Raw genomic sequence first — 27,294 nt, 5'->3', positions numbered from 1 at the left:
CTTTCTCGGGGATGCCTTAGGTGGGCTCTGAGGTGCTGGGGGCCCTGTGTTTGTGTGGGACGGAGTCCCCAGGGGTCAGTGGAAGCAGCCTGCATTGGGGGATCTCCCATAGGGCTGGGTCAGGGCCCTCTCTGATTCCCACCTGGGTGACCAGCAGCCAAGAATGCCCCCTTCATCCCAAGTTGTGCCGTTGCTGGAACTGACCTGAAATGGTAGAGGGCGGGGTGGTAGGGGAAGCCTGGTCATGTAGGTGGCCTAGGCCAGGGGTCCTGCTGGGCTCTGACTGCTGGCCTGGCCTCCCAACTCCTCGCAGAGGCCTACATCCCGCCCCAGGTCTTCTATAACGGCAAGGTGGATTACTTCGACCTGCAGCGCCTTGGAGGCCTCCTCTCGCACCTTCGGAAGACCCTCAAAGGTGCGCGCAGGGCCGGGCAGTTAGCAGGGCCGGGTGGGGGGTGGTTCCTGAGCCAGCTCGGCCTTGGGTGCTGAGCTGCGCTGTGCCCACCAGAGGGCGCCCGAGTCTCTCCACCTGCTCTGCAGGGAGATGCTGATGGGCCTCCTCTGCCCCTGGTCTTGCGTCCAACTATTCCTTCCTTCCCTTGCATATCCACCGCAGAGGAGGTCTGGGAGCCCTGTGATGGAATAGGGGGCAGTGTGCTGTTGGAGGAGGGAACCATGGGATCTTGGTGAGGGAGTTGGGGGGCGCGGGGGCGGGTGGGGTGGCTTGCATTTGTTGCCTGAACTACTTTCAAGGATGAGCACAAATGTCTCCAGTGCAAAGGGCTGAGAGCACAGTGTGAGCGGTGGCAGGGGTGCCAGCAATGGCCCAGCATGGCCTGGAGACGGAAAGCAGCTGGCATGCTAGAGAGGAAAATGAGAGGCAGGGAGTGATGGGAAATGAGGCCAGGGAGTCTGAAGGGCGGAGTCTGAGGGCTTTGTGGGCCACAAAGTGGCTGTAGGCTCCTTCCAGGGACAGTGGTAGCTTTGGAAGGTCCTGAAGCAAGGGTGCGAGGTTGGGGGGGGTCTGCGTTGTAAGAAGCTCCCTCTAGCTGCTACGGTGTGGAGGGTGGAGTGCAAGGGCCAAGAAAGGAGACAAGGAAGCCAGTTGTCCAGGCAACAGAGGAGGCGGGGAGGGTAAAGGGGAGGGAACAAGGACGACCCCAGGCTTCTTGCCAGAGGCTGTGGAGATGAGGCACCATCAGGAAGAGGAGCTGCTGGAGAGGACAGTTTAGTATGTTTGAGGTGCCCAGTGATGCAGCCAGGACGAAGGCCTGGGCAGGAGGCAGCAGTGGTGTGTCCAGCTGTCAGCGTAGAGGTGGGGACAAGCCTGCGGTGAGGACCGGACCCCCTGGGGAGTGTGCAGAGTGAGGCAAGGAGACCCTGGGCAGCTCTGGATCTCCCTTTGTTTGTGGGGCAGGACAAGGAAGAAGGCAACGGAGCAGTCAGAGAAGTAGGGCCCTGGAGAGAGTGAGGTCATGCAGATAAAGACAGGGAGTGATGGGGTCGTGGTGGGGAGAGCCTTCTGCCTCACTCAGCACGACTCGCCCTACAAGACACAGGGCCTTGGGATGCAGAGTGAAGGCTGGGTTGGAGCAGGTGGAGGGTGAGGCGCAGGTGCAGTGGTGAATGGGGCCCTGCAGGGCCTCCTGCCCAGCCAGCTGGTGCCCTCTCACTGTCCTGAGTGGTTCCACCTATGACCCCTCTGCCCTCCACTGGCCTGAGAGCCCTCTTGTCATTCCTCCTAGATGACCTTGCCTCCAAGGCCAACATCCTGATCGACCCACTGGAGCTCCAGGCGGCCACCATGGATGACCTGGATGAGGATGAGGAGCCAGCCCCGGCTGCGGCCCAGGTGCCGCGGTAGGGGCAGGCAGGGGGCTTTGTGTTGGGCTGTTCCTCTATCATAAGGGCAGGGGTGTCACACGGGGCCATCTCCCCCTCCATGCAGGCAAGGAGCTTGTCCCCAGGCAGTTTCCCTTGCTGTAGGTGGAGGCATGAACTGACAGGTGTGGTGGGGCATGCCTCCTGCTGCTGAGTCCCTACGAGACACAGGGCCTTGGGATGCAGAGTGAAGGCTGGGTTGGAGCAGGTGGAGGGTGAGGCACAGGCGCAGTGGTATCTGGGCCCCTGCGGGGCCTCCTGCCCAGCCAGCCGGAGCCCTCTCGCTGTCCCATTCCCCAGCCTCACAAATCAAGGGAGCCATAAGTGGGCCCGGGTCCTGAGATTGCTGAGTGGCGTCTGGCCTCCTCTCTCCACCACAGCGCCCCATGCAGGCCCTGGCCGTGGGGGGCGCGCTGCCCCTGCCTCGGCCCAGCTGGCTCAGTTCTCCAACCCTGGGCCGAGCCAACCGCTTCCTCAGCACAGCAGCTGTGAGCCTGATGACCCCACGGCGGCCTCTGAGCACCTCAGAGAAAGTGAAGGTCCGCACGCTGAGCGCGGAACAGAGGACCCGTGAGGACAGTAGGTGCCAGGCAGGACCGGGCGGGGCGCGCTGAAGGAGCCTTCTCTCCTGTACAGCATTCCCCCGGGGCAAAGCCAAATATACCCCGTTCCCTCCTGGTCCTGTGGCCTAGCAGTATCTCAGGGGTGTGGGAAGTGCACTCTGAGGGCAGGAAATGGATGCTACAGAAATAGATCCTGGAATGCAGGACCTTCCCTGCCCCCGCCCACACGTTCTCACTGCAGGTGCCTCCTTGGGCCCAGGCAGGGGGAGAGGGCCTCCTTCTCCTCCTATAAGGCCCATCCTGGCTCCATAGGCTTAGAAGAGAACTGGAATGGCTCCGACCCTGACCCTGACCCTGTCCTTCCCTATTCCCTAGTCGAGGGTAGCCAGTGGAATGAGGGCCTGCTGGTGGGGCGGCCCCCCGAGGAGCCTGAGCAGCCCCTCACCGAGAACTCCCTGCTGGAAGTCCTGGACGGTGCCATCATGATGTATAATCTCAGCGTTCACCAGCAGCTGGGCAAGGTCTCACGCCACTGGTCCATGCGCATGTTATGTGGTTCTGTGTGTTTGGATGCATGTGTGTGTGCGCCCACATGTGCCCACGTGCCTCCAGCGGCGCCTGGGCGTGACTGTGCGCGTTAGCATATGCCACAGCAAGACTAGTTTCTGCCAGCGCCGTTTGGGTCTGACCTGGTTGACTTCTGTGGGAGGGGGCTGTCCTGGGCCTAAGGTTAAGGGTTTGGCAGGGCTGGGGTCCAGACTGGGTGTGGAGAAACCTGTGCGAGGTGCCCAAGGGTCACCCTGGATGTGGTGTCTGGTACTCTAGATGGTGGGAGTGTCTGATGATGTCAATGAGTACGCGATGGCTCTGAGGGACACAGAGGACAAGCTCCGCCGGTGCCCCAAGCGGGTAAGGTGGATGGGCAGGTGGGTCTTTGGGAGGGCGGGGCATTAAAGAGGGCAGCTTGCTCGCTGGGGGTCCCCAGGGAAGCCCATGAGGGAAAGCTGCTGTCCTGCCCCTGCCTCTGGGGTTGCCCAGCGGTTCTCCTCATCCCCACCCCAACCCCGGGCAGACCACGTCAGTGAGAGTGGGGCTGGCACCAGGGCTAGGCACGGCCTGAGCCCTGTCAGCCAGCCATGGCCTGTGCCCGGGTGCCCCCACCCTGGCCACTAAGTGCTGACGCACACCCACTCTCCTCATCAATTATGGATTCGACCCTGAGTACTTCCTCGGCCACTTGCAGAGTCAGCAGGAAGCAGGGCCTCCCTCCCTCCTTCCTTCCCCTGGAGCCCCTCTGCCGTAGCTCTCTGGCCTGGGGAACAGAGCCAAGAATGCCCAGTCTGGGCTTCCCTGGCAGCCCCTGGCTCCCACCTGTCCACAGAACCCTGCGCTTGTCCAGGGCAAAAGCAGCTGCCGGAGCTGCAGTTCTAGCATGGAGTCCCTGGGGTGTCCCAGCCAGGGGCTCATCTCACATGCCCTCAGCTGCGTCTCACTTCCACATTCTGAGGGGCAGCTGTGGCCCTGTCTTGCTCAGGCTCACCAGCAGGTCAGAGGCTGAGGAGGGTTTTGAAGAGTGGAGCTGGGTCCGCCCAACCCTTTGCCTGCCCTGGACACCAGTGGGGCCCCTGCTAGGCTGCGTGGGTCTGGGCACGGGGCCATGTCCTGATTGTCCTCTCCTCCCTTCTCCTTGGCTGGCAGAGGAAGGACATCCTTGCAGAGTTGACGAAGAGCCAGAAGGTTTTCTCAGAAAAGCTGGATCACCTAAGTCGCCGTCTTGCCTGGGTCCATGCCACCGTCTACTCCCAGGTGAGCGGTGTGGCCTAGGCCAGCAGCTGCTGCCCTCCCCAAGCCCCCGGACTAGTCACTGATTGGGCAGGGTTGTGCCAGCCCCTCAGTGCTCCCTGCCCTCCTGGGCCTCTGGCACACACGTGCCCCCTCCCCGCTCCTCATCCTCCCTCCTCCCACCTAGTGCCACATCCCCTGAACTTTTCATGCCCCATGAACTTAAGTAGATGCCATTTGTAGACCCCACTTCCCCACGCAGCTCATAACCCTCCATTCAAGGAACAGCCTGTCTCTACCTGCCTCCCACTCTCCGCTGCCCCTTCTCCTCTCTCAGCACGTCAGGGGCTCTGTGACCTCTCCCAAGCCTCACCCTGCATCTGCATCTGCTTCTCTCTGACTCCCCTCCCACTCGAGGCCACTGGCTTGTTCCCTTCTCACTCATTCACTCACTCGTTCATTTATTAACATGCCCAGAGCCTGGAGGATGCCAGGTGCCATCCTGACACTGCGGACACTCAGTAGTGAACCAGAAAGCTGAGTCCCTGTCCTCCCAGGGTAGACGGACAGACGGTGCACTCCCTCAGAGACCATATTTTGACCCCCGCCACCCCAGGCCCCGGACCCGCCGCACTTGTTTTATCTCCCCACCTGCCCTGGCATCTCCCCCTTCACAAGTGAGTGCCTTGGGATGCTCCCCAGGTGCCCATGTAGGGCATCTGTTCACCTTCTTGGGCGTGCCCCTCCCCCATAACAGGGTGATCAAGGCCCTTGGTATCCCTGTCTCTACTGCTCTTTCTTCTGGTGACTCCTCCCCAACCCAAACCACCTCTGCCTTTTACCCCTCTGTTCTCTCTTGCCACAGACCACCTTGCTCCAGCCCCACAAAGATGGTCACTGTCATCCCACCACCAGGATTTCATGCCTGTCCACCTCCCTAGGCGATCTTGCCACCCCCTCCCACACTGTCTTCTTAGGAACCTCACCCTCCCATCTTTGTACCTTTTTAAATTGTGATAAAATATACACAACATAAAGTTTACCATCTTAACCATTTTAAAAAGTTGCGGTAAAATACAATATGTAACTTATCATCTTAATCATTTTAAATGTATAGTTCAGCAGTGTTAAGTATATTTACTGCTGTGCAACCAGTCTCCAGAACTCTTTTCATCTCCCCAAACTGAAACTTATATCCACTAATTTCCATTCCCCCCTTCACCTCAGTCCCTGACAACCACTGTTCTACTTTCTGTCTCTGTGAATTTGACTACTCTAGTACCTCATATAAGTGGAATTTTTGTCACTGGCTTATTTCACCTAGCATAATGGTCTCATGGTTCATCTATGTTGTAGCATGTGTCAGGATTTCTTTCCTTTTTAAGGCTGAATAATATTCCATTGTGTGTATATACCACATTTTATTTATCCGTTAATCTATCTATGGACATTTGAGTTGCTTCCACCTTTTGGCTATTGTGAATAATGCAGCTACGAACATGGGTGTGCAAATGCCTTTTCAAGATCCTGTTTTTTAATTCTTTTGGGTATATACCCAGAAGCAAAATTGCTGGATCATATAGTAATTCTATTTTTAATTTTTTTGAGAAACTGCCATATTGTTTTTCATAGTGGTTGCACCATTCCCACTAGCAGGGCACAGTGTTCTGATTTCTGCCTATCCTTGCCCACACTTGTTTCTCATAATTTTTTTTTATTAATAGTAATCCTAATCTGTGTAAAGTGGTATCTCATCGTGGTTTTGATTTGCATTTCCCTAGTGATTAGTGATGTTGAGCATCTTTTCATGTAATTATTGTCCATTTGTATATCCTTCTTTGGTGAAATGTCTATTCAGTCCTTTTGCCCATTTTTAAATCAGATTGTTTTTCTGTTTTTGATTTGTAGGAGTTCTTTATACATTCTGGGTATCAACCCTTTAGCAGATTATGATTTATAAATATTTTCTCCCATTTGGTCTTTTGATTGTGTCCTTTGCTGCACATTTTTTAATTTTGATGAAGTCTAATTTATCAATTTTTTTCTTTTCTTGCCTATGCTTTTGTTGTGATATCCAAGAAATCATTATCAAATCCAAGGTTGTGAAGGTTTTCCACTATGTTTTCTTCTAAGAGTTTTTAGCTCTTAAGTTTAGGTCTGTGACCCATTTTAAGTTAATTTTTATATATGATGTGAGATAATGGTCCAACTTCATTCTTTTGTATGTGGATATCCAGTGTTCCCAGCACCATTTATTGAAAAGACTGTCCTTTCCCCATTGAATGGTTTTGGCACCCTTGTCAAAAATCATTTGACCATATATGTGAGGGTTTGGGGGTGGGGGGCTCTCTATTCCATTGGTCTGTATGTCTATGTTTATGCCAGTACCATACTGTTGTTTTTATTTTATTTTATTTTATTATTTTTGACTGCGTTGGGTCTTGGTTGCTGCATGTGGGCGGCATGTGGGATGTTCCTGGACCAGGACTCGAACCCATGTCCCCTGCATTGGCAGGCGGACTCTCAACCACTGTACCACCAGGGAAGCCCTACCATACTGTTTTGATTATTGTAGCTTTGCAATAAGTTTTGCAATCAGGAAGTGTGAGATCTGCAGCTTTGTTCTATTTCAAGATTGTTTTGGCTATTTGGGGTCCCTTGAGATTCGATAGGAATTTTAGAATAGTTTTTTCTATTTCTGCAAAAAAAAAATCCATTGGGACTTTTATAGGAATTGCATTAAAACTATAGATTGCTTTGGATGGTATTGACATCTGACGATATTAAGTCTTCCAGTCCATGAACATGGGATGTCTTTCCATTTGTTTGTACCTTTTAAAATTTCTTTGAGCGACATTTCGTAGTTTTCAGTGTTTAAAGTGTTTCACTTCCTTGGTTAAATTTACACCTGTTTAATTAATTTTGATTCTAATGTAAATAGAATTGTTTTCTCGATTTCCTTTTTGGATTGTTCCTTGCTTGTGTATAGAAACACAATTGATTTTTGTGTGTCGATTTTGTATCCTGCAAATTTCCTGAACTCGTTTATTAATTCTAATAGTTTTTTGGTGGAATCTTTAGGGTTTTCTACATATAAGATCATGTCATCTGCAAACAGATAATTTTACTCTCTCCTTTCTTTTTTAAAAATTTATTTATTTATTTATTTATTTATTTGGCTCTGCCGGGTCTTAGTTGCCGCATGCAAGATCTTCATTGCGGCATGCAGGATCTTTAGTTGGAGCATGCAGACTCTTAGTTGTGGCATGCATGTGGGATCTAGTTCCTTGACCAGGGATCGAACCCAGGCCCCCTGTATTGGGAGCGTGGAGTCTTAACCAGCGGACCACCAGGGAAGTCCCATACTCCCTCCTTTCTAACGTAGATGGCTTTTACTTCTTTTTCTGGCCTAATTCTGGCTAGAACTCCCAATACTATGTTGAACAGAAGTGGCAAAAGCAGACACCTTGTCTTGTTCTTGATCTTAGGGGAAAGCCTGTCGTTCTTTCACCATTGAGTATGATGTGAGCTATGGACTTTTCATAATACAGCCTTTATTATGTTGAACTGCCTTCTTTTTCTTCTACATTTGCAATGCTTACCCTCTTGCCTCCTGCTCATTCAGCTTCTCCCATTAGTAAAGGAAAAAGCCTGTGATGCCTTTCCCTTACTGTACATCTGCTTACACTGCCGCTTTCTCCTTCCTTCTCTGTGTCTTGGCTTCCTCATCTTCCCTTCACTCTTTGCCCATATCAGGCTCCTCCACTTTTCTGAAATAGTCTTGCAAGGTGTCTATTGAGCTCCCCCGTCTCCCTTTGTGAACACATCTCCTCTCCCATTACAGTGGCCCCCTTGGCCGCATCAGTGCCATTGCCATCCTCTCCTCAGACTCGGTCTTCTCTGGCCTTCAGTGACGCCAGCTCCTGTAGGCCTCCCTGTCCGTGTGTACTCCCAGGCCCAGGCCCACCCTCTGACTTCTTGCTTACATCTTCTCGGGCTCTCAGGTTTGAGAGCACATCAGAGAGCTGGTGGAAAGTGCAACTGCTCCGGCTCCACTCCAGGAGATGTGGTGCTATGGGTCTGGACTGGGGCCTAGGGCCTCACTCTGGTTGGTGACCCCTCCTGGCCCCTTTTGTGGGATAGACTATCTGGAAACCATACTGTGGGGAACTGGGCCCTTGGCAGGTTTTGTCTGCTTTCCGTGGCCTCTGTTCCACCAGCAGTCACGCTGCCTTTGACTTTCACACCACCTTCTCCTCTGAGCTCCAGATCCATTTTCTACCTGCCTCCTTAACACCACCTCTTTGGGGGCATCGCTGGGCACCTCATGCTCCACATGTCCTAAGCCACATCCCCTCTGCCCTTCACCAGGCCTGCTTCTCCCCCAGGACTTCCAGCCTCCATGGAGGCTCCCACCATGCACAGAAATGTGGGCCCTGTTCTTGTTGCGACCATTCCCTTGCCCTCACAGCCAATCGGTGCATCCGCATGCCTGGCCATCCAGTCCCTTTGCTGTCTTGGGCCTAGCCAAGGCTGTAGCTTCCTCACTGCCTTGTCCCCACTTGTCCCTGCAGCCCCTTCTGCTCTGGGCAGTGTTCCAACACAGGCTTCTGGTCACATTGCACCCTCTCGCTTAACACCTTCTGTACCTTAAAAAATTGCAGCCCAGGATTCTGGTCGGGGTTGTAGTGCTGCCCTATCCAGGCTGGTGGCCTGTCTTGCCTGCCCAGTACAGTGCTTGATTGCTCCTACCTGAGCCACTGCTCCCACTTCCTGGAATCCAGTTCTCATGTCACGTTCCTGGGAGGCCTTTCCTAATCTCCAGACCGGGCCACACCCCTGCGACCCCTCCCGTGAACAGCCCAGCAACACCCTGTGTGCCTCCCACAGGAGAAGATGCAGGACATCTACTGGCTGCTGCGTGTCTGCCTGCGGACCATCGAGCATGGCGACCGCACAGGTCCTCTCTTTGCCTTCATGCCCGAATTCTACCTGAGTGTGGCCATCAACAGCTACAGTGCTCTCAAGAATTACTTTGGCCCTGTGCACAGCATGGAGGAGCTCCCAGGTGATGGGGCCATTCAGGCTGGGAGGGGACAGAAAAGGGGGCCTCTGGACTGAGCCCTAGGAGCCCTGTTCTGAGCCCTCGTGGCCCAGCAGCACACATCCCACGTGGGGAGGAGGTGAGGCTCTGCCCAGCATCACACAAGCATTTGCAAAAGTCCCACATGGTGGAGAGCCCTGTCCTAGTACCAGCAGCCATAGGACCAACAGCTCCTCCCAGGTGTTAGGAGGGAAACAGACGAAATGGAGTACAGGGTGTGGGGATCACCCCCATCCCACCCACCCCGCCCCCCCCCACCCCGCCCTGGCTTTCACTTCCTTCTTGGTTCTTCTGTGGCCCAGGAGCCGGCTGGCCTCTTACCCTGCTGCCCTGGCGCTGGCCATGGGGTGTGCCATCCCATGCAGGGGCAGAGTGGCTTGTCTTTGCAGATCACAGCAAGGAGTAGGGGGGCCCTGCTGGTGGCCACATAGGAGTCTGGGCTTCTTGCAGACCACTGATTCCAGGCTGGGCTTGGCAGTTTATGTCTGGACTAGGCTGTGGGCTTTTAGGCTCCTGGCCTGTCCCCTTGCCCTGCCCTAGGCCTCAGTGCAGGCTTTGTCCTCAGAGGTGGAGCTGTGGGTGCCCAGGGGGCTGATTGCTGAGCCCTCCAGTGTGTGTGCTGAGATGGGTTTGAGCCCAGGCAGGACTCTTTGTCAGGACCTATCCTCCTGCTGGGACCCACCCAACGCCCACAATGAGTCTGTGCCTTTGCCTCTCGCCAACTGTTAGTGAATGCCCTGCCTAAAGTCCCCAGATGTCAGCTTGGGCCCAGACTAGCCCTTGGAGCTAGCTCTGGAGCCCGCTACCCAAGCCCACCCACCAAGGGGTGTGCCTGCCTCTGGAGTCCACACTCCTGATCAGCTCATCCTACTACCCAACCCTGCAGGCTATGAAGAGACCCTGACCCGTCTGGCTGCCATCCTTGCCAAACACTTTGCCGACACACGCATCGTGGGCACTGGTGAGGTCCCTGACAGAGGGCTGGGGGAGATGGGGACAGACGGGATGGCACCTCTGGCTGGCTATTTTCTGCGCACAATGCCGGCCAGGTGGGTATGAGGCATGGGCACCAGGGCTCATGCCAGGCACCTGCTGAGGCATGGCCTGTCCCAGCAGATATCCGTGACTCGCTGATGCAGGCCCTGGCCAGCTACGTGTGCTACCCAAACTCCCTGCGGGCCGTGGAGCGGATCCCTGAGGAGCAGTGAGTGGGGCCCCGGGGACGGGGGGCACGCACTCTGCCCTGCACAGCATTAGCCTCACCCCGTGCCCACCACCCGTTGCCCTCACAGGCGTATCGCCATGGTGAGGAGTCTCCTGGCTCCCTATGAGCAGCGGCCCTGGGCCCAGACCAACTGGATCCTGGTGCGGCTCTGGAGGGTAAGCCTGGCTGGAGAGGAGGTGGCTATGGCTGGCTGGAGGGAGGGGTTGCCCTGCCCCACTGACCCCCCGCCAACTCCACCCCCAGGGCTGTGGGTTCGGGTACCGCTATACACGGCTGCCACACCTGCTGAAAACCAAACCCGAGGATGCCAATTTGCCCAGCCTTCAGAGTGAGTATCCAGGTTTGGCAGGCGGGGGCCCTCACCCGCTGCTCTTGGGTTCTCGCAGACTTTCCCACTTCTTCCAGCCTCAGTCCTGGACTCACGTTGGGCCCCAAACCCCCTGTGTATCCCCTGGGGTTTCCATTTCCCTGCTTCCTCCCAGTCTAAGGACGCTCTGGTCCTCTTGAGTCTTGCTTTCCAGTCCCATGTGTGCCCTTTGGTCCTGAACGGTCTGCATGTGTCACAGTGAAAAGGGGCAGCATCTTCCCAGGCTGCTGGCAGCTTATGCAAAGTGAGGACCCTATCCCTTGCCCTCTGAACCAGCTCCCTGACCTCCAGCCTTGTCCCAGCACCATGTCCTTCTGCCCCTTTACTTTCACTAGCTGGTGCCAGACCCTGGATACCTGAGTCAAGGCAGGGGCACAGACTAGGGGTTGGCCAGGGCCCCAAAGGGTGTCCATGGGGCCTCCTGGAGGAAGTGGCCTTTGGTTGGGAGCAAAGTCTGCATTTTCTGTCCTGGGCATATGGTCCAGCAAAGCCCTGTGAGCCTGAGGACCTTCACTGGGCCCAGCCCAGGGTCTTGGGCTGTCTTGCTTGCAGAATCTGCCTGCCACATGCTGTACTGACCCCACACAGTGGCTCTCTTTAGCCCACGTGGTATGTTTCTGCCCTCGTGGGAGTGTTTGGGCCTAAAGGGGTCCCCAGAGGCCAAGTTCCTTGTGCAGAGTCACACAGCAAGCCCTTGCCAGTTGCCTTGGTCCTGCCTCCAGGGTGGACCTGAGCTGCAAGTGGAAAGCAGCAGTGGGGCCAGATATGCATCCTGCTGCTGTAGGAACTATCGATTTGCAGAGGGGGGAGGTATGCCTAGCCCGGTGTGGCTGAGGGCTCTGGTTACTGCTGCCTGTCAGCCCAGACTTGGCGCCCACCACCTCAGCCGTATGCTAAGGCCAGGCCAAGGGCAGCAGAGGACAGTGGAGGATGGCAGGGCTCAGAGGAGGCTCTTGGGAGAAATGGCCTTGATACGAGTGAAGAGGGGTCTAGGTTGCCCTTTCTAGGTCTAGCCCTTGCTGAAGGGCATGTGACTGAGAACTTTCTGGGGATCAGGCTGGGGCTTGGGGGCGGTTCTAGAACTGGGGGTGGGGGAGGCATTGGGAACAACTGCAGCCTGTGGTTGGCCCAGCAGAGGGAGGGGACAGATTTAGCCCTGACCCTCAGGCAGCACTGCACCCTGTCCCCCTGCCTTCAAGACCTGAGTGTTCCCAGGGAGCTGTCTTTCTGCCCTTACACCAATGGCCTGTGAGTGAGGACAGAGGCAGACGGGCAGGGGCCGCTGACTGGAGTCCTGATGATGCCCCTCCCGACGTCCCCGCAGAGCCCTGCCCCTCCACCCTGCTGCAGCAGCACATGGCAGACCTGTTGCGGGAGGGTCCTGACGTGGCACCCAGCTTCCTCAACAGCGTCCTCAACCAGCTCAACTGGGCCTTCTCTGAGTTTATCGGCATGATCCAGGAGGTGGGTCACGGAGGGACCTTGTGGGCCAGGGGGTTGCAGAGGATGAGGCACGATCTGCGGTGTGGCCAGACCACTGACTGCTGTCCACACATTGGTGGCTCAGATCCAGCAGGCTGCTGAACGCCTGGAGCGGAACTTTGTGGACAGCCGGCAGCTCAAGGTATGTGCCACCTGCTTTGACCTCTCGGTCAGCCTGCTGCGCGTCTTGGAGATGACCATCACGCTGGTGCCTGAGATATTCCTCGACTGGGCCCAGCCTACCTCTGAGATGCTTCTGCGGCGTCTCGCACAGGTGTGTCCATCTGGGCAAGGGTGGTTGGGACCCTGGGGACACCCCAGTGATGTGAGCCCACCCATCCACCAACGGGCTCCTGCCCTCACAGCTGCTGAACCAGGTGCTGAACCGGGTGACAGCTGAGAGGAACCTGTTTGACCGCGTGGTCACCCTGCGGCTGCCTGGTGAGGACCTAGAAGCCCTGTACCCAACACACCACAGGCCTTGGTTCCTCTGCCAGGAGCAGTGCTGCCTGATTCTACATTCTGCACCGGGACAGCCTGGCTTGGCACCCCCGGCCTAGCTCAGCCTTCTGTGGGGAGGGTGGTGGGAAGTGTGAATGATAATGATGTCAGCTGGGCAGGGATGGAGCCCCTGCAGTGGGAGCACTTGGGTAGCTCATCCCCTTCCTTCCCTTTAGGCCTGGAAAGTGTGGACCACTACCCTATTCTGGTGGCAGTGACAGGCATCCTGGTACGACTCCTGGTGCACGGCCCAGCCTCAGGGTGAGTGTTAGGGGCTGGGGTCACCTGTGCGGGCTGGGCTTGTCTGATGGGGAGGGGGCTGGGCAGGGCCTTCCAAAGCTCATCTCTCACATGGACTTCAGCGTCAGGTCTGGAGCTGGAAGGAAGGTAGTGAGGTGTGAACTGAGTAGGTGGTGGTGGCGGCGGCGGCAGCGGCAGCAGCAGCAGCAGCAGCAGCAGCAGCTCAAAGTAGGAGAATCCAGGAGCTCAGCAGAGCAGGGTGCCCTGGCCCACGGGCAGAGCCACTGGCTGTGGCTGTGCCTCAAGCAGGGGCAGGGGAACTAAGACTGTGCTAAGGGCGGGGTGCCATCCTGCGATATCCAGGGACGCACTGCTGGGGTTAAGAGCTGAGCACACATACTGCCACCTGTGTCTGTGAAGGCTCCAACGACGAGCATGTACTACCTTTATTAAGAAATTCCATGATAGCTGGATCCAGGACACTTGTGGGCCCCCCAGCTCAGCCCTCACTCAGGAGGGGTTCCCAGTCCCCGCTTCCCTGCCTCCCTGCAGTGGGAGTGGTGAGATGCATATGAAGCCAGGGCACTGCTTCAGCCATTAGGCTGATACCAGTGCCAGCCCTTAAGAGGATTCTATCCTTGGGAGACAGCAAGTTCTGGCTCAGCCCTCCCATCTTATCCACGCTCAGCAGGCTTTTTACTGCTGAAAAGCTGGGGGAACAGGCCATTGGTGCCCCTTACCATTGTCTTGCGAGCCCATGGGAGAGGCTCTGCCCTCAGAGTGGCCTGCGATGCCCCTGGAGGTCTCTTGAGGAGCCTTGCCTGCTGGTTGCCTTCTCACCAGACTGCATGGACTCGTGAAGCTTCAAATAGCTTGAATGTTGGTGCGTGGGGAGTCGCATTTCACCAGAGGGAGGGCTTGTAATTCCTCTTTCCACCCTCGGGTTGGGGACTCAGTCTTCCTTTGAAGTCCTCCTTCTTTTCCCCTGTGGGCCACTCCCGTCCCCTTGGGAAGCAGAAGGTGGTCATGCTTCAATTCTTCACCACCACTCTCCTTGATGGCCGCCTTAGTGAACCTGGGGCTCTAATGCAAGAGCTCTTCCAGATGGTCCTTGGTTCCAATCCTCATGTGGGCACAGGTAGGCCCTGCTAGGTCCTGGGATGTTTTGGTCCTGTGCTGCTGGGGAGAAGCAGGAGAGAGTTGGGGACTTCAGCCCCTCTACCAGTGAGTGGTGTTGCTGTGCTTTATGTCGAGGCCCACACAGGAGTCTGGAGGACCAAGCCCAGTGCTTCCCACCAGCATCTGGCAGTTCTCTGGGCAGCAGCACGGAGCAGGGCAAGCAGCGGGCAGGCAGTGGCCTCGGTGGGGCCCCTGGGCAGCCTAGGTCATCACCAGACCCTCAGAGCCTGTGGAGCTAGCAGACTCAGAGCCAGCCTTGAGCCGCAGGCCCATGGGATTGTGGAGATCAAAGTCTTCAGCTACCGCTAGCTGCACACGACCATTGAGGCTTCTCCTGCCAGGTTCCAGAAAGACCACGTGCTTGTGGACACTGGCCTTGCGTCTCGGTGCGTCGGGCGGCGTGGTGCTGAGCACTGAGGACTGTGCGCTCAGCTCCTGGAGTGGGCTGGGTGTTCGGGGCCAGCGGCGGCAGCGGCAGGTGCGATGGTAGCAGCTGCGGCAGCCGGGGCAGGGTGGCGCGAACAGGTAGAGCAGCACGAGCACCAGGCCCACGGCGCAGCCCAGCAGCGTGGTGAAGCCCGTGTTGAAAGTGTCAGGCTCAGGGTGTGGAAAGTGCACACTCACGTTGTACTCGTGTGTCTGGTTGTGATGCAGGTGGGGTCCAGTAGCCAGGCACACGAAGACACCCTCGTGCCATGGCTGTACGTTGCTGATGGCCAGGCTGCCATCAGCCCGCACTGCGATGCTCCCATTGCGAGATCCTGGAGCCACAAGCAGCTCCTGCTGCGGTGAGACCCAGGCAATGCGCACGGCTGGGGCGCTGGTGTTGCAGTGTAGCCTCAGGGACTGCCCCACCTGCACATGCAGCTGTTCTTCAGGCTGCTCTAGGCCCCGAGCCAGGGCAGCTGAGCAGTTCTCAAAGACACGGCTGTGCTCAAAGAAGCGCACGCGGGAGGTGGGTACCTTGAAGGCCAGGCATGTGTACTCACCCGCGAAGTCGCTCACAGCACTGAGCCCCCGCTGGTGCCAGTGCTGCAGCAGGTGGTAGAGACGGCAGTCACAGGGTAATGGGTTGTTGTGCAAGTAAAGGCCGTTCTTGAGAAAGGCTGGCAGTGAAGCCAGGTCAGGTACAGGGATGCGTCCTAGGTGGTTGGAGGAGAGATCCAGAGTACGTAGGTGGGTCGTGCCCAGGCCGTGCAGGTGATTGAACGAGAAGGACGCAAGTTCATTGCAGCCCAGGTAGAGACGACTGAGCGCGCCCAGGCCGTGAAAGGCCTGCTCGTCTAAGTGCGCCAGGCGGTTATTGAACAAAAGCAGCATCTTGAGCTCCCCCAGGCCGTCGAGGTCGTGGCGGCCGAGGGCTCGCAGGGCGTTAGATGATAAATCGAGCAGCCGCAGGCCGCTGGCATTGGTGAAAACTCCCGGACCTAGCGCATCCAGCTCGTTGTGATTTAAACGCAGGGCGCGGAGCCGGGAGAGGGGCGCCAACCAGCCGGGGCGCAGGCGCTGCAGCGCATTGTGGCTCAGGTCGAGGTCTGCAGCTGCAGCTGGTAACGCGCCCGGCACATCCTGCAGCCCCAGGCCGGCGCAGCTCAGGAAGTCGGCTGCACAGACACATTTGTAGGGACAGTTATGAGGCGCAGGGGACAGGAAGCCCTCGGAGTCCAGGGTGCTCAATCCGACGCGCAGCATGCACAGCAGTGTGCCCTGAAGCACCAGCCGGGCCATGGCGGCGGCTGCCAGGGGTGGGACAGGGCAGCTTGGTGCGGGGCGCAGCTCCGAGACTCACCCACTTCACATCCGGCTAGAAGTGCGGGGCGCTAAATGGCCAGTGGCCAGCGAGACAGGATGCGGGCTCCGTCCCGCAAGGCCGACCGCTCCAGCTGCCCGGCCCCAGGTTTTGGGTTGTGAGTTGGGGCCACGCTCTGCCCAGCACTCCCTTCTCAGGCTTCCCCAGCTCTCTCCTGAATACGTTTCTGAGCACTCAGCTTCTAAATACTCTCCGGGAGGCGATTTCTCGGGGGCGGGGCCTCAGGCTCCCATTGGCTCACGTTGGAGGGGCGGGGTAGCCGCGTCCCCCGGCGATCATAGGCCCCCGCGTGGCCGCCAGAGGGTGAGCGAGTCGGGCCACAATGCCCCAGCCTGAGCTTGGCTGGCGGCTTTCCGGAGGGCTGGTCTCCCGGAACTCTGGGAAGCACGTCTTTAAGCTTCTTGTGTTCTTTGTGTTTTCTTTGAAGGGTTAACGTGTATGAGGGGGCAGGTGTTTTCTTTGAACGGTAAACGTGTATGATTGGGCAGCTGTTTCCTTTTAAGGGTTAATGTAAATGAAGGGGCAGGTGGACTTTCATTATCTTCTGGTGGTGCCCCTTAAACTGGTACCCGGCAATGTGGGTCCTTACTGGGATCTAGGACTTTACTGGGAGGACTGGAGAGAAGCAGGGAGATTGGGTGGAATGAACCAGGCAATAATGCAAGTAGGCTGCACTTTCCACCCCCACCCCTCCGACAGATACTGATTTCAGACAGGCCCAGCCTTCTGACTACCCTTGTACCCTCTCCCACCTAGGACAGAGAGAGCCACATCAGTGCTCCTGGCTGATCCCTGCTTCCAGCTCCGCTCCATATGCTATCTGTTGGGGCAGCCAGAGCCCCCTACCCCTGGCACTGCCCTGCCTGCCCCTGACCAGAAGCGCTTCTCCCTACAGAGCTGTGAGTAGGCTGGGGGTGGGTCAGGGGAGAGAGGGATTTGGGGCTGGGCCAGGTCAGTAGTCTTAAGAGCAAATTCCCAGGCAGGGAGTACTCAAGAGGCACTGGGTTCTAGGGCCACATTTGGCCTGACACCTCCTACCACCCGCCAGACACAGATTACATCAGTGTTGAGGAACTGGCCCAGGTGGAACAGATGTTGGCACACCTGACCTCTGCGTCTGCCCAGGCAGCAGCTGCCTCCCTGGTGAGTGGGGCCACAGCATACGGGTCCACACAACCCCAGTACACATCACCACAGCTGTGTGCGTAGTGTACACCCAACTTGTCTGGGAACTGAACCCCAGCCCACCCTGCACTCTGCTCCCTGCAGCCCACCAGTGAGGAAGACCTCTGCCCCATCTGCTATGCTCACCCCATTTCTGCTGTGTTCCAGCCCTGTGGCCACAAGTCCTGCAAGTAAGTGGGCTGCATGGGCACAAGGGGCTGGGTGGGGAACAGCAGGGATACACAGGCCACCTTTATGCCCTCCCCTGTTGTAGAGCCTGCATCAATCAGCACCTGATGAACAACAAGGATTGCTTCTTCTGCAAAGCCACCATCGTGTCTGTAGAGGACTGGGACAAGGCAGCCAGTGCAAGTGCCACTTCCTCGGCTGCCTAGGCCTACCTGGCCCACACGGCAGGAATCTCTACCCTTAAACTCAAACCCATGCTGGGCCCTATTTATGAGCCCCTTGCCCTGTCCCCCACGACCCCCCACCATGCCCTATTTGTGCCTGAGCTTGACTTTCAGTCAGGGCCACAGTGAGCATTAAATTATTATTCCATACAGTCCTGGCCCAGCCCATCTTGAGGGAGTAGGCTTTGTGGGGTATGCCCAGTAAGGATCTTGCCAGATTATGTCCACAGGAGAAGGCGGGTGTCCAACGGCTTCACCCTTGTCCAATCCTCCCCAGTCAAATGGCAATGAGTCCAGGGCCTCCTGATGTGTCGAGCCAGTGATCCCTTTGCCAGTGGGGAAATGGGGGCTCAGCCAGCCCCACAGCATCCTCACATGATGATGCGGGGCTCCGGCACCGACTCACCAATAGACTTGTGGGGCAGCACACTGGCCCCGTTGAGGTAGAGCTCGTCATTAACTATGACGTCCTCACCCAGCACTGTCACGTTCTCCATGCGCACCTTGGGGGGAGGGGCAGGCCTGTCAGCGAGGCAGAGGCATTCCCCCACCCTCCCCATCTGGCCCAGCCCCGAGGCTTACCCACTGGCCCACGCGGCAGCGCCAGCCTACAATGCAGGACTCAAGCCAGGAGTGGGAGCGAATGTGGGCGTCTCGCAGCACCGTGCACCGCCGAATGCACACACCATCCTCCACCACCACACCAGGACCCAGACTCACGTTGGGGCCAATGCTGCAGTTCTCGCCAATACGGGCACTTGGGTCCTGAGGACAGCGGGGAAAACACAAGTGGGCCATCTGTCCCCCAAGGTTGAGGGGGTTGACAATGCTCTGGGCAAGGGCCTCACCACCAGCACGTTGCCCACAATGCCAGGGCCTGAGCACAGCTGCTCAGGCTGCTTCTGTCGCAGCGACTGCAGGAAGAGGCACATGCCGGTGAGGAAGTCCTTGGGCTGCCCAATGTCCATCCAGAAGCCTGTAGGGAGAGAATGCATCAGGGGGCTCAGCCCAGCCACAGACCACCCCCACCCTGTGACCTCCCTGCCTCACCCTGCAACTCCATGGCATAGAGCTGCCCCTCCTTGGCCATGACAGGGAAGATCTCCTTCTCAATGGATGTGGGCTGCAGCTGTGGGAGTGGGCAGCTCATCAGCAGGGTCATGGCAGTGGTGGCCTGCCCTACCCCAGCCCACCCAGCAGCTGGCTTCTACACACCTGGATGCGCCGTAGCACTGCAGGGCTCAGGATGTACATGCCTGCGTTGATCTTGTTGGACACAAACACCTGCGGCTTCTCCACGAACTGGTGAATGCGGCCTGTGTCCGCCTCACATACCACCACACCGTACTTAGAGGGTTCCTCCACTTTGGTCACCTGAGTGCAGGAAGACTTCAGGCCTAGTCCAGTGCTCCTGAGCCTTGATATACATGCTGTCCTAAATTTCAGGGGCTTTGCCACAAATGCTTAAAGGCACAAACTGCACAGCTCTGCACCCACAACACCAAGGGGCAGTTCAAGGCTGGAGGATGGGAGAGGCTGGGGAGGCTGCGCATGGGGACAGGAACATTAGAGCAGAAGGACGTGCTCGCTTACCAGAATTGAGCCTTCCTGGCCATGGTGCCGGTGGAACTGCACCATGGCTTGAAAGGGGAAATCGCAGATCACGTCACTGTTGAGGACGAAAAAAGGGTCTGCAGTCTCAGAGAGCAGGTCACGGGCCAGTGCCAGGGGCCCAGCTGGGGGAGAGGAACAGGTCACCATCATCTTGGGGGTCTGAGCCCCTGGATCGAGGCTCAGCAGTCCCCATCCAGGCTGAGTCTTGCCCCTTCCCTGGCCCTAAACCCTCCCCAAGGGACCTTCCTGTCTCTACTGACCTGTCCCTAAAGGCTCCTCTTCATGGGACATAGAGATTCGGATTCCTAGCTGGAAGGAAGAAGCACGCCGTCAGGTTTCTCTCACCAGGGTGAAAAGTTGAGCGGGGACCAAGGGAAAGAGCGAGAAATCCGTGCCTCACCCTTCGCTCCTGCGCCTTCATTTCCTTCTCCAGCACCTGAGACATATAGCTCACAGCAAGAATCACGTGGTCCACGCCGGCCTGTGGGATAGAACGGCGCCGGCCGCCAGGCGGATTCAGCCGAAGGCACAGGTGTCCCCGATCCCCAATCGTTGGCCGTCCCTCATCCTATCAGGTCCTACCAAGACCCCGTCCCCAGGCCTTACCGCGGCCAGCGCCTCCACTTGGTGCAGCAAGATGGGCTTATTGCAGAAGTCCACCAGCGGCTTTGGGATGCTTAGCGTCAGCGGCCGCAGGCGCGTCCCATAGCCGCCCACCAAAATCAGTGCCTTCATTGCGCCTGCGGGCGGCCGGAGAGTGAGTCCCGGGCTCCGAGGTGTCCGCGGCCCGCCTGGCGGACCCCTGCCGCACACTCCCGCCGCTGTGCCCGGCCCCGAGCCCTTCACCCGCCAGACTGACCAACTCTGGCTCTGCCTTGTCCGCCCAGTCCGCGCTGACGCTAGGTCCGAGACAGCAGCAAACCAGGACGCGACGCCGAACGGAGACCGACTGCCTCCCAACTCGGGCCGGCCTCCGGCGGGAAGTGACGTAAACTCCGGCGGCCCAATCAGCTACCGTATACGTGGCACACCGTCGGCGTCGAAGCGCCGATACGTGACGCTCCGGCCGACGCAGCCAATGAGAGCCGAGCGCGCCGGGCTGCCATGGGGACCGGGACCCGGACCTGCGGGTCAGCTGGCCATTGGCGGATCCAAAAGCGGAGCTGGCGCCAAGGGCGAGGCTTCTTTTGCGCTGCGCCACAGCCGCTTCCGGCCCCTCCCCGCCTCACCGGGCCGGCCGGGCCGGGGAGGGGCCGAGGACGCGGGCTGGCCGGAGTAGGCCAGTCTCCCGGAGGCCGAGGGGTTTCTCAAAGACACGGACACGCCTCGGCTTCTAGCGGCTTTATTTTGACATACACGACCTCAGACACAAGCGGGGCGGGCAGCGCTAGGTGTATAGAAAGGGGCGGGCTCAGCCCAAGGCCGGAGCACCCCCTCCCCTGCACGCAAGGTCCCGAGAAAACGCAACCGCGCCCAGACGCGACCGGAGCCACGTGTCATATCCGGGCGCAGGGCTCGGGCGGCGTGGACAGGCTTAGGCAGCTTCCAGGAAAGTGGAGTAGAGAGCGGTCCTCCAGGCGAGGCCTTGCAGTTCCCCGAGAAGCAAAGATACCAGGCCCTTCCCTTGGTTCTCCCCAAACTTTTCCCCATTAAAACATTTTTTAAATCGGCACAAAACAAAACCAAATTGAACAGCTTTAAAACTTCAAGCAATCTGCATCGGGGGGGGGGGGTGCACGTGACGGGATGTGAGCAAGTGAGCAGAGGCTACGAACTAGCCCAAGCCTTTGGCCCCTTAAGGAGAATCCCCACGCCCACTGTACAGGCCCGGATGTGAGGGAGGGGTGGCGTCCCTGGCAAGCTGCAAAACTGGTCCCCTTCCTCTTTAAGCACCGCCCATCCCACCCCACTAGGGGGCTGGTGTCGACTTCACCCAGGGAAGCACTATAGAGAGGGGTCGCTTGAACGCCCCAACCCGTGATCCCATCTTGCACTTTGGTCCCAAGTTGGGGCTGGGAAGGCAGGGCCTGGCAGGGACAGGGCTCTCTCTAGCACGGAACAGGGCGAAATGGTGGCAAAGAGCGAGTGCAGACACATACCCACGACCCACCAGAAAACAGGGCTGTGTCTCCCAAGTGTTCAAAAGTGCTGAAAACAAGGGACCCTGCCCTGGGGGAGAAGCAGCAAATCCCAGCCCTGCTCTTTTAGTGCCAGGCAAACACTGAATTTAAGTCGGTACAGTCTCTCTCGCGATGAAGAGCGGAATGGGGCAGCATCTCCCATAATATACAAACTCAGGAAGCACAGCACATCCCCAGGCTGGAGAGGTGCCATCAAGTGGGTCCCGAGTGGCCCTAGACCCTTGCTTTAGCCCCTGCCTTACCAGGAAATGACTATCCACACTAATGAAGAGCTACTGCCCCCATGGGTGAAGCCACAGAATAGTACAGAAGATGGTCATTACTGACTACAAACAGGCAAGCTGCCCCTCCTAGCCCCAAGGAATGGGAACCTGCCCACCAATGGCACCAGGGTCAGAGGGCCGAGAGAGATGGGATCCCATCAAGGAGCCCATTTAAGATGTGTGAGGCTGCATCTCTAAGGACCAGGAAATTAGTCCATCAGTTACCAAGGCCTCTCAGAGACACAGGCTGGCAGGCTTACCATTAATGCCCAAATAGGGACATGCCAAAAGTGACAATGACAGTGGCCCTAGACTCAGAGGTGAGGGCACTAACCTCAGCAATGGCTAGGTGAGTGCAGTATCACCTGGCTGCATGTGTTAGAGGTGGCAGGTCTCTATGCCATTAAGGGCTGGCAGCAAAAGTTATGGGCAAGGAATGGGTCACCCCCTGGGCCTTCACTGTGCTACTGTCAGTGTTGAGTGTTGAGGGGGCCACACTCCAGGCTCACAGAGAGGGTGTTGGGCCAGCAGGCAAACACCTCCTCCAATTCATTTTGCTACCAGTTCTTTCAAAAAAGGTAGCACCTGCTGAGGAAGGGCACAGGGGCAAAAGCTCACCTCAGAAATGGTAAAGAGAATATTTTGCTGAGGGAAGCATGAAGGAAATCAATATTTACTAATGAACAAGGTTACACCCCAGGGGAGAGATCACAGGGGCTGGCAGATGGAAAAATGGACAGACTGATGGACCCCAGTACTGATAAGACAAAACTCTCATTAGCAGAATCTGGGCACCTGCACCCAGCGCCCAATGTCCCTATAAGCAAACAAGCTTAAAGTTCTCCCTCACGAGCCTGGAGCTCCTCACAGTGGGCTGCTGCCTTGAGCTTGGCCTGGGGAGAGGTGAGACCCTGAGCGGACCACAGCCTTTGAGCCCTGGAAGGAGCAGCCCATCCAAGGCAGCACAGCTGCCCAAGCTAGAGGAAGAGGACTCCTAGCCACAGCACAAGGACTGCAAATACTAGCTGGGTCAGAGCCATCAGAGGCCCTGAGGCCTGCTGGAACACTGACTCACCTCAGCAAACAGAGCAGGGCCCCCTCCAGTGGGGCAAGAGGGGATGGCCTCCTTAGGCAAGGGATCTTGGTGAGAAACGCTGGCTGGGCTGTGCAGGCAGGAGGAGGAGCAGGTTCAAGTGCCAAATAGTGCCTGGGGATCCCAGGGCCTGCCCTCTGCCATTGCTGGCTTCAGCACAGCTTCATGAATCTAGCCTCATGCCAAGGTCAGAACCGAGAAGGGTCCAGCTGTGTGCAGTTGGCCCTGTGGTGCCCTGGGGACATCTGTTACAGACCTGGGTGATACCCACAACACAAGCTACAAAGTCCCCCAAGCGATGGGCACCCAATCCTCTACTACTGAGGAACAAGGGATGAGTGAGCATGGAGGGGCCCTGAGCCAACCCAGGGCTTCACCCCACAACTAGCAGGACCCTGCAGCCACAGACCCCAAAGACCTAGGCAAAAGAAACCGATGTCCAAGGGCAACATGTCCCTGCTGCCAAGCCCACCAGGGGCATCTCTTCCTTCCTAAGACAGCCTGGACACAGCAGTCAGAACCATAGAGCTAGGAAGCCTGGCTGAGAGGATGTGCTCTGCCCTCCTTCACTTTATATATATGGATTCCAGGCTACAGCTAAAAACATTTCTTTTAGTTTACACCAAAGAGAAATATAACCCTTTTAAAAGAAAGTCTGTGTGTCCTCATGGCGAGTTCAGAGCAATGGTCCCTGCCTGAGGGTGGAGAGGAAAAGGTTCTGGAAGCCCAGAGCTGGGCCTACTGGTTCTCGTCCCGCATCTGTTCCATGATGCTGATGAGGTTCTCCAGGCCAAACACATAGCCTCGGTCAGGCCCATCATGCACAGTGGGGTCATCTCGGAAGCCCTTGAATGTGCTGTGTGCAAAGTCGATCATGCGGACATCCACCTTGGGTGGAGAGAAGGGGCCCACCTCGGGGCTGGTGCTGCTGGGGCTGGTGCTAGGGCCACAGGATGGTGCCACCTCAGGGAGCCCTGTGTCCAGGTGCTTGATACGCATTTCGGACCGGCGGTCCAGGTAGGACTCAGACCGGCACTCCTTGCCATCATAGATGACAAGCAGGGAACTGGAGTAGAAGCGGTAGGAGGCCTGCCGCTCCAGTACAGCTTTCAGGCCTCGCAGTTTGCTCAGGATGGGCTCAAAAAGGTCACGCCGCAGGTCCAGGCCATTGTGCAGGTACTGATAGAGGGCATTGCGGAAGCCTTCGATGGAGAGCCCACGGCCATAGTACTTGTTCCTGCAGAGGTAATGCCCCGTGTCCAGCTGGTACACCTGAAACCCCAGGAGACAGACAGGTGAGTACCAGGGAGGTCTGATGACCTCACGGTGCCCTGGGCAGGCACTATCTGGAAAGTACTTCTGACCATCCTGAGCTTTTCTGCTCAACCCTACACAACTGGAGTAGGCAGGCCAAGTTCACCCTAAGTTTTCCTGTGGTAAAGCCAGCAATGTGCAGAGACCAGGCCTACAGGTTTTCTGGCACTACCTTTGGAGCCCTCCTCCACGTTGCCCCAGGAGACCAGCTGGACTCAAACTAGGAATTATCTTGCTGACAGACAAGAGTCTTAGTTGCCCCAATATCAAGGCAACAGGCTCTCACAGTGGTTCTGCACTGGAGCCCAGACCAAGGTCCCCAGGTAAGGACAAGAGGGCTCAGAGAACATGTCTACAAAAACGCACTCAGCACCCTGTAGGGGACTCACCCTTTCGGAGGAGATTCTGGACCACTGTGGGCCAGGAGGACACCTGGCTCGGATAGCGGGCAGACACACACACAACCCAAAACATGCAAGCAGGAGCACCTAGGCTCTCACCAAGGATGACTCACCTGCATGCCACAGACTCTGACACCCAGCGTAGCCGACGTACTTTGCTCGCACTTCTGCATCTGCCGGGCTGCCTTCTCAGCTGATGCATCATCACCATGCTGCCGGGTGCCCATCTTCAGGTCCAGCACACAGGGGTACTTGAAGTGGTGCACCACGTTCTCAAGCAGGAGGAACTCTGGGCCACAGTCAAGGGGAATAACCACCAAACTCACCATCAGCCCCAGCCAGAAAAGCACAATCCAGTTTTTCTATCAAAGGAGGTATTCCCTTCTAATATAATCTGTATTCACCTCACAAACTCTCAAATGTGGATTTCAAACCACTGGCTTATTATTTCTTTAAAAAAATTTTTTGTTGTGGTAAAATACATGTAACACTTATCATTTTAACCATTTTTAAGTATACAGTTCAGTAGCGTTAAGTGCATTCATATTATTGTGCAACCATCACCACCATCCAATCTCCAAAACTTTTTCATCTTCCCAAATAGAAATTAGAAACTGTACCCATTAAACAGTAACTCCCATTCCCCCCTCCCCTGCCCCCATAACCACTATCTACTTTCTGTCTCTATGAATTTGCCTGTTCTAGGTACTTCATATAAGTGGCATCATGTAATATTTGTCCTTTTGTATCTAGCTCTTTCGCTTAGCAAATTGTTTTCAAGGTTCATCCATATTGTAGCATGTGACAAAATTTCATTCCTTTTTATGGCTGACTAATTCTTCATTGTATGTATATACCACATTTGTTGATATCATCATTTTTATTTTATTCTTTAGATCTGTCTTGCAGGCATACATAAATAAACCAAAGAAGATTTGGCAGTTTCACATACATCTCTGACACCATCAGTAAACCAAGGCCCTGCTCAATCCAGTGTCTCATTCAGGCCTAAGTAGTAAGGAACTTCCTTTGTAGCACTACTACAAAAATGATAAATCAGATTCAACATTCCCAAACAGGAATCTTTAGAAAAATCTGGATTTAAATTTCTATCTTGCCATTTTCTGACTAAACTTCAAACCAGTGGACCATATATTTAAACTTATCCCTTAGTACTTCTAGGACCTTCTGCTTAAAATGGCTCTGTGGTCCTGGCCTCCTGGCATTATATCCATGTCCTCATCTACATCTCCTGTCTGCAACAATCTTAAAGGTACAGACCTGTCATGTCTGCCAAAAGTCATCAGGGCTCACAGCCTAGCCCTCAATTCCATATTTGGGACTATGCAGCAATCATATGGTCTTGGAGGATAAGACCCTCAGCATCACTCTGATGATGAATATTTTTAATATCCCCTAATTCTTTAAGGAATAACATAAAAAAATCATTAAATATGGCTTTTCACTAGTCTCATCACCTGCTATAAGCTATAAACAAGTGACAGTAAAACTCAAAGAAGGTTGCAGAAATATCTCACAATGCCTGAGAGCACTGGATCCTGCTTCGGCCACTCACTGGCTCTGAGCACAACACTTAACCACCCTGTGCTTCCATTTACTCGTCTGTAAACGGAAATCGTAACAGTTCCTCCCTCAAAAGACTTAGGAAATTGAGTAAGTACATATGAAGCGCTCAGCATACTTCCCCTCAGTTTCTCAGTAAGATTTATTTATTGTCTACTGCTTCAAAACACTAAATGATTTTAAGAATTCCTATTTCATAATACTTTTTTACCTTTGGTATCTTAAAAAACTGTTTTATATTGCACAGGTATAGTGTTTATCTTTAGAAAAAACATACTAAAGTCAAACATATTACTTTTTAATTATTATCTTTTGGGAGGGGAGAAATACACACGTGTACACGTGTACATATGCACACGCGCACACACACCCCTCCCCCCCAATTCTAGACATGCACTGATAAATATGGTAGCCACCATCTATGCCTGGTGATTTAAATTTAGATTTTAATTAATTAAATAAATTAAAAATTCAGTAACTCAGTCACAGCAGCCACATTTCAGTTACGGTGTGGCTAGTGGCTACCACAAATTTCAGCACAGATTCAGAATACTTCCATTGACACAGACAGTTCTATTGGACAGCACTCTTCTAGACTACCAAGTTTAACTTTCAGTCTTACCAGCCCCAAAACGCAGGAAAAAAACAACATGTTGATGAAAATAAGAAGGACAAAGAGGGAAGAAGAGCCTATGGAAAAGGGAGATGAGAACAAAAGATGAGCCCCTGAACAGAGAGGGCGCTGGCCATGGTACTGGTAGGTGCCTTGACACAGGACTCATGGTCCCAGTAGCAGGCACTGCTGGAGAAGCAGTAACAAGGATACTGTAGAGCTTTCGGTCCTTGGACTCGGAGCGCATGCGGCTCAGCTGCTGTTTGTGACAGCGCAGGCTCCAAGGGTTGTGGCTGATCTTCTCGGAACTCAGACCGCTGTTGCCATCCAGCATCTGGAAAGGGACGTCCGAGTGGCTGTGTAGCTCCACCTTTGGAGTCTTTGCCTCCTGGGGGCTAAGAAGGAAGAACATACCCATTGCTAAGGGGCTCAGACAAGTCACCCTCTGGGGTCTCACTACACAGGGTGGGGAAGGCCTGGATCAAGTCTAATGTGCCACGCATAGACCTTCCTGAGGGGTGACATGGGGCCCAGATGCATGAGCCCATTAAAGTGAGTAA

At 55.8% G+C, this 27,294-nt stretch overlaps 4 protein-coding genes across 14 annotated transcripts in view; 1 reads left to right on the top strand and 3 right to left on the bottom strand.

The window, feature by feature from the left end:
• Positions 1 to 17,861, top strand: part of RNF123 (ring finger protein 123) — a 28,882-nt gene extending 11,021 nt beyond the window's left edge. Inside the window, exons 21-39 of one of the 2 annotated variants that reach the window (XM_081247254.1) lie at positions 314 to 415; positions 1,746 to 1,852; positions 2,262 to 2,460; positions 2,820 to 2,965; positions 3,270 to 3,353; positions 4,143 to 4,250; positions 9,117 to 9,294; positions 10,217 to 10,291; positions 10,447 to 10,534; positions 10,623 to 10,710; positions 10,799 to 10,883; positions 12,247 to 12,386; positions 12,490 to 12,678; positions 12,770 to 12,845; positions 13,082 to 13,166; positions 16,891 to 17,033; positions 17,183 to 17,277; positions 17,404 to 17,489; positions 17,573 to 17,861. In XM_081247254.1, coding sequence (XP_081103380.1) covers positions 314 to 415; positions 1,746 to 1,852; positions 2,262 to 2,460; positions 2,820 to 2,965; positions 3,270 to 3,353; positions 4,143 to 4,250; positions 9,117 to 9,294; positions 10,217 to 10,291; positions 10,447 to 10,534; positions 10,623 to 10,710; positions 10,799 to 10,883; positions 12,247 to 12,386; positions 12,490 to 12,678; positions 12,770 to 12,845; positions 13,082 to 13,166; positions 16,891 to 17,033; positions 17,183 to 17,277; positions 17,404 to 17,489; positions 17,573 to 17,693 — 2,195 coding nt within the window. In that variant the 3' untranslated portion in view covers positions 17,694 to 17,861. Of the gene's footprint in view, positions 1 to 313; positions 416 to 1,745; positions 1,853 to 2,261; positions 2,461 to 2,819; positions 2,966 to 3,269; positions 3,354 to 4,142; positions 4,251 to 9,116; positions 9,295 to 10,216; positions 10,292 to 10,446; positions 10,535 to 10,622; positions 10,711 to 10,798; positions 10,884 to 12,246; positions 12,387 to 12,489; positions 12,679 to 12,769; positions 12,846 to 13,081; positions 13,167 to 13,267; positions 13,481 to 16,890; positions 17,034 to 17,182; positions 17,278 to 17,403; positions 17,490 to 17,572 lie in introns of those variants that run through there. The other variant, XM_081247255.1, reaches the window with a different exon arrangement.
• On the bottom strand, positions 13,555 to 16,056 carry AMIGO3 (adhesion molecule with Ig like domain 3). The gene has a single exon (XM_081247258.1). The coding sequence runs from the start codon at positions 16,050 to 16,052 to the stop codon at positions 14,526 to 14,528; it is 1,527 nt and encodes a 508-aa protein (XP_081103384.1). The 5' UTR covers positions 16,053 to 16,056; the 3' UTR covers positions 13,555 to 14,525.
• GMPPB (GDP-mannose pyrophosphorylase B) lies at positions 16,077 to 20,308 on the bottom strand. Of its 2 annotated transcripts, XM_081247260.1 has the most exons (10): positions 19,932 to 20,308; positions 19,726 to 19,806; positions 19,586 to 19,634; positions 19,305 to 19,447; positions 18,927 to 19,085; positions 18,762 to 18,840; positions 18,560 to 18,687; positions 18,294 to 18,476; positions 18,118 to 18,214; positions 16,077 to 16,749 (listed from the first exon to the last, which is right to left on the bottom strand). In XM_081247260.1, the coding sequence occupies exons 1-10, from the start codon at positions 20,058 to 20,060 to the stop codon at positions 16,730 to 16,732; spliced, it is 1,068 nt and encodes a 355-aa protein (XP_081103386.1). In that variant the 5' UTR covers positions 20,061 to 20,308; the 3' UTR covers positions 16,077 to 16,729. The 2 variants fall into 2 exon arrangements, with proteins under 2 accessions (XP_081103386.1, XP_081103385.1); XM_081247259.1 differs by lacking the exon at positions 16,077 to 16,749 and having other exon boundaries at positions 17,833 to 18,214.
• Positions 20,309 to 20,651: 343 nt separating this feature from the next.
• Positions 20,652 to 27,294, bottom strand: part of IP6K1 (inositol hexakisphosphate kinase 1) — a 75,899-nt gene continuing 69,256 nt past the window's right edge. For all 9 annotated transcript variants that reach the window (XM_081245114.1, XM_081245115.1, XM_081245113.1 and 6 more), the window contains 3 exons: positions 26,948 to 27,129; positions 24,651 to 24,826; positions 20,652 to 24,094 (listed from right to left, as the gene is read on the bottom strand). In XM_081245114.1, the coding sequence (XP_081101240.1) occupies positions 23,561 to 24,094; positions 24,651 to 24,826; positions 26,948 to 27,068 (831 nt within the window). In that variant the 5' untranslated portion in view covers positions 27,069 to 27,129 and the 3' untranslated portion in view covers positions 20,652 to 23,560. The remainder of the gene's footprint in view (positions 24,095 to 24,650; positions 24,827 to 26,947; positions 27,130 to 27,294) is intronic.

This window comes from Mesoplodon bidens (assembly GCF_964165515.1).
Source record: "Mesoplodon bidens genome assembly, chromosome: 10".
NCBI classification, from domain to species: domain Eukaryota; kingdom Metazoa; phylum Chordata; class Mammalia; order Artiodactyla; family Ziphiidae; genus Mesoplodon; species Mesoplodon bidens.
This window is presented reverse-complemented; position numbering and strand designations above follow the sequence as displayed.

Coding starts and splice junctions, on each gene's coding strand:
- GMPPB (XM_081247259.1), bottom strand. CDS start 20,060: ATGAAGGCACTGATTTTGGTGGGCGGCTATGGGACGCGCCTGCGGCCG. Junction 19,807..19,931: donor AAGTGGAGGCGCTGGCCGCG/GTAAGGCCTGGG, acceptor TCTATCCCACAG/GCCGGCGTGGACCACGTGAT. Junction 19,448..19,585: donor AGAGGAGCCTTTAGGGACAG/GTCAGTAGAGAC, acceptor CCTCTCCCCCAG/CTGGGCCCCTGGCACTGGCC.
- AMIGO3 (XM_081247258.1), bottom strand. CDS start 16,052: ATGGCCCGGCTGGTGCTTCAGGGCACACTGCTGTGCATGCTGCGCGTC.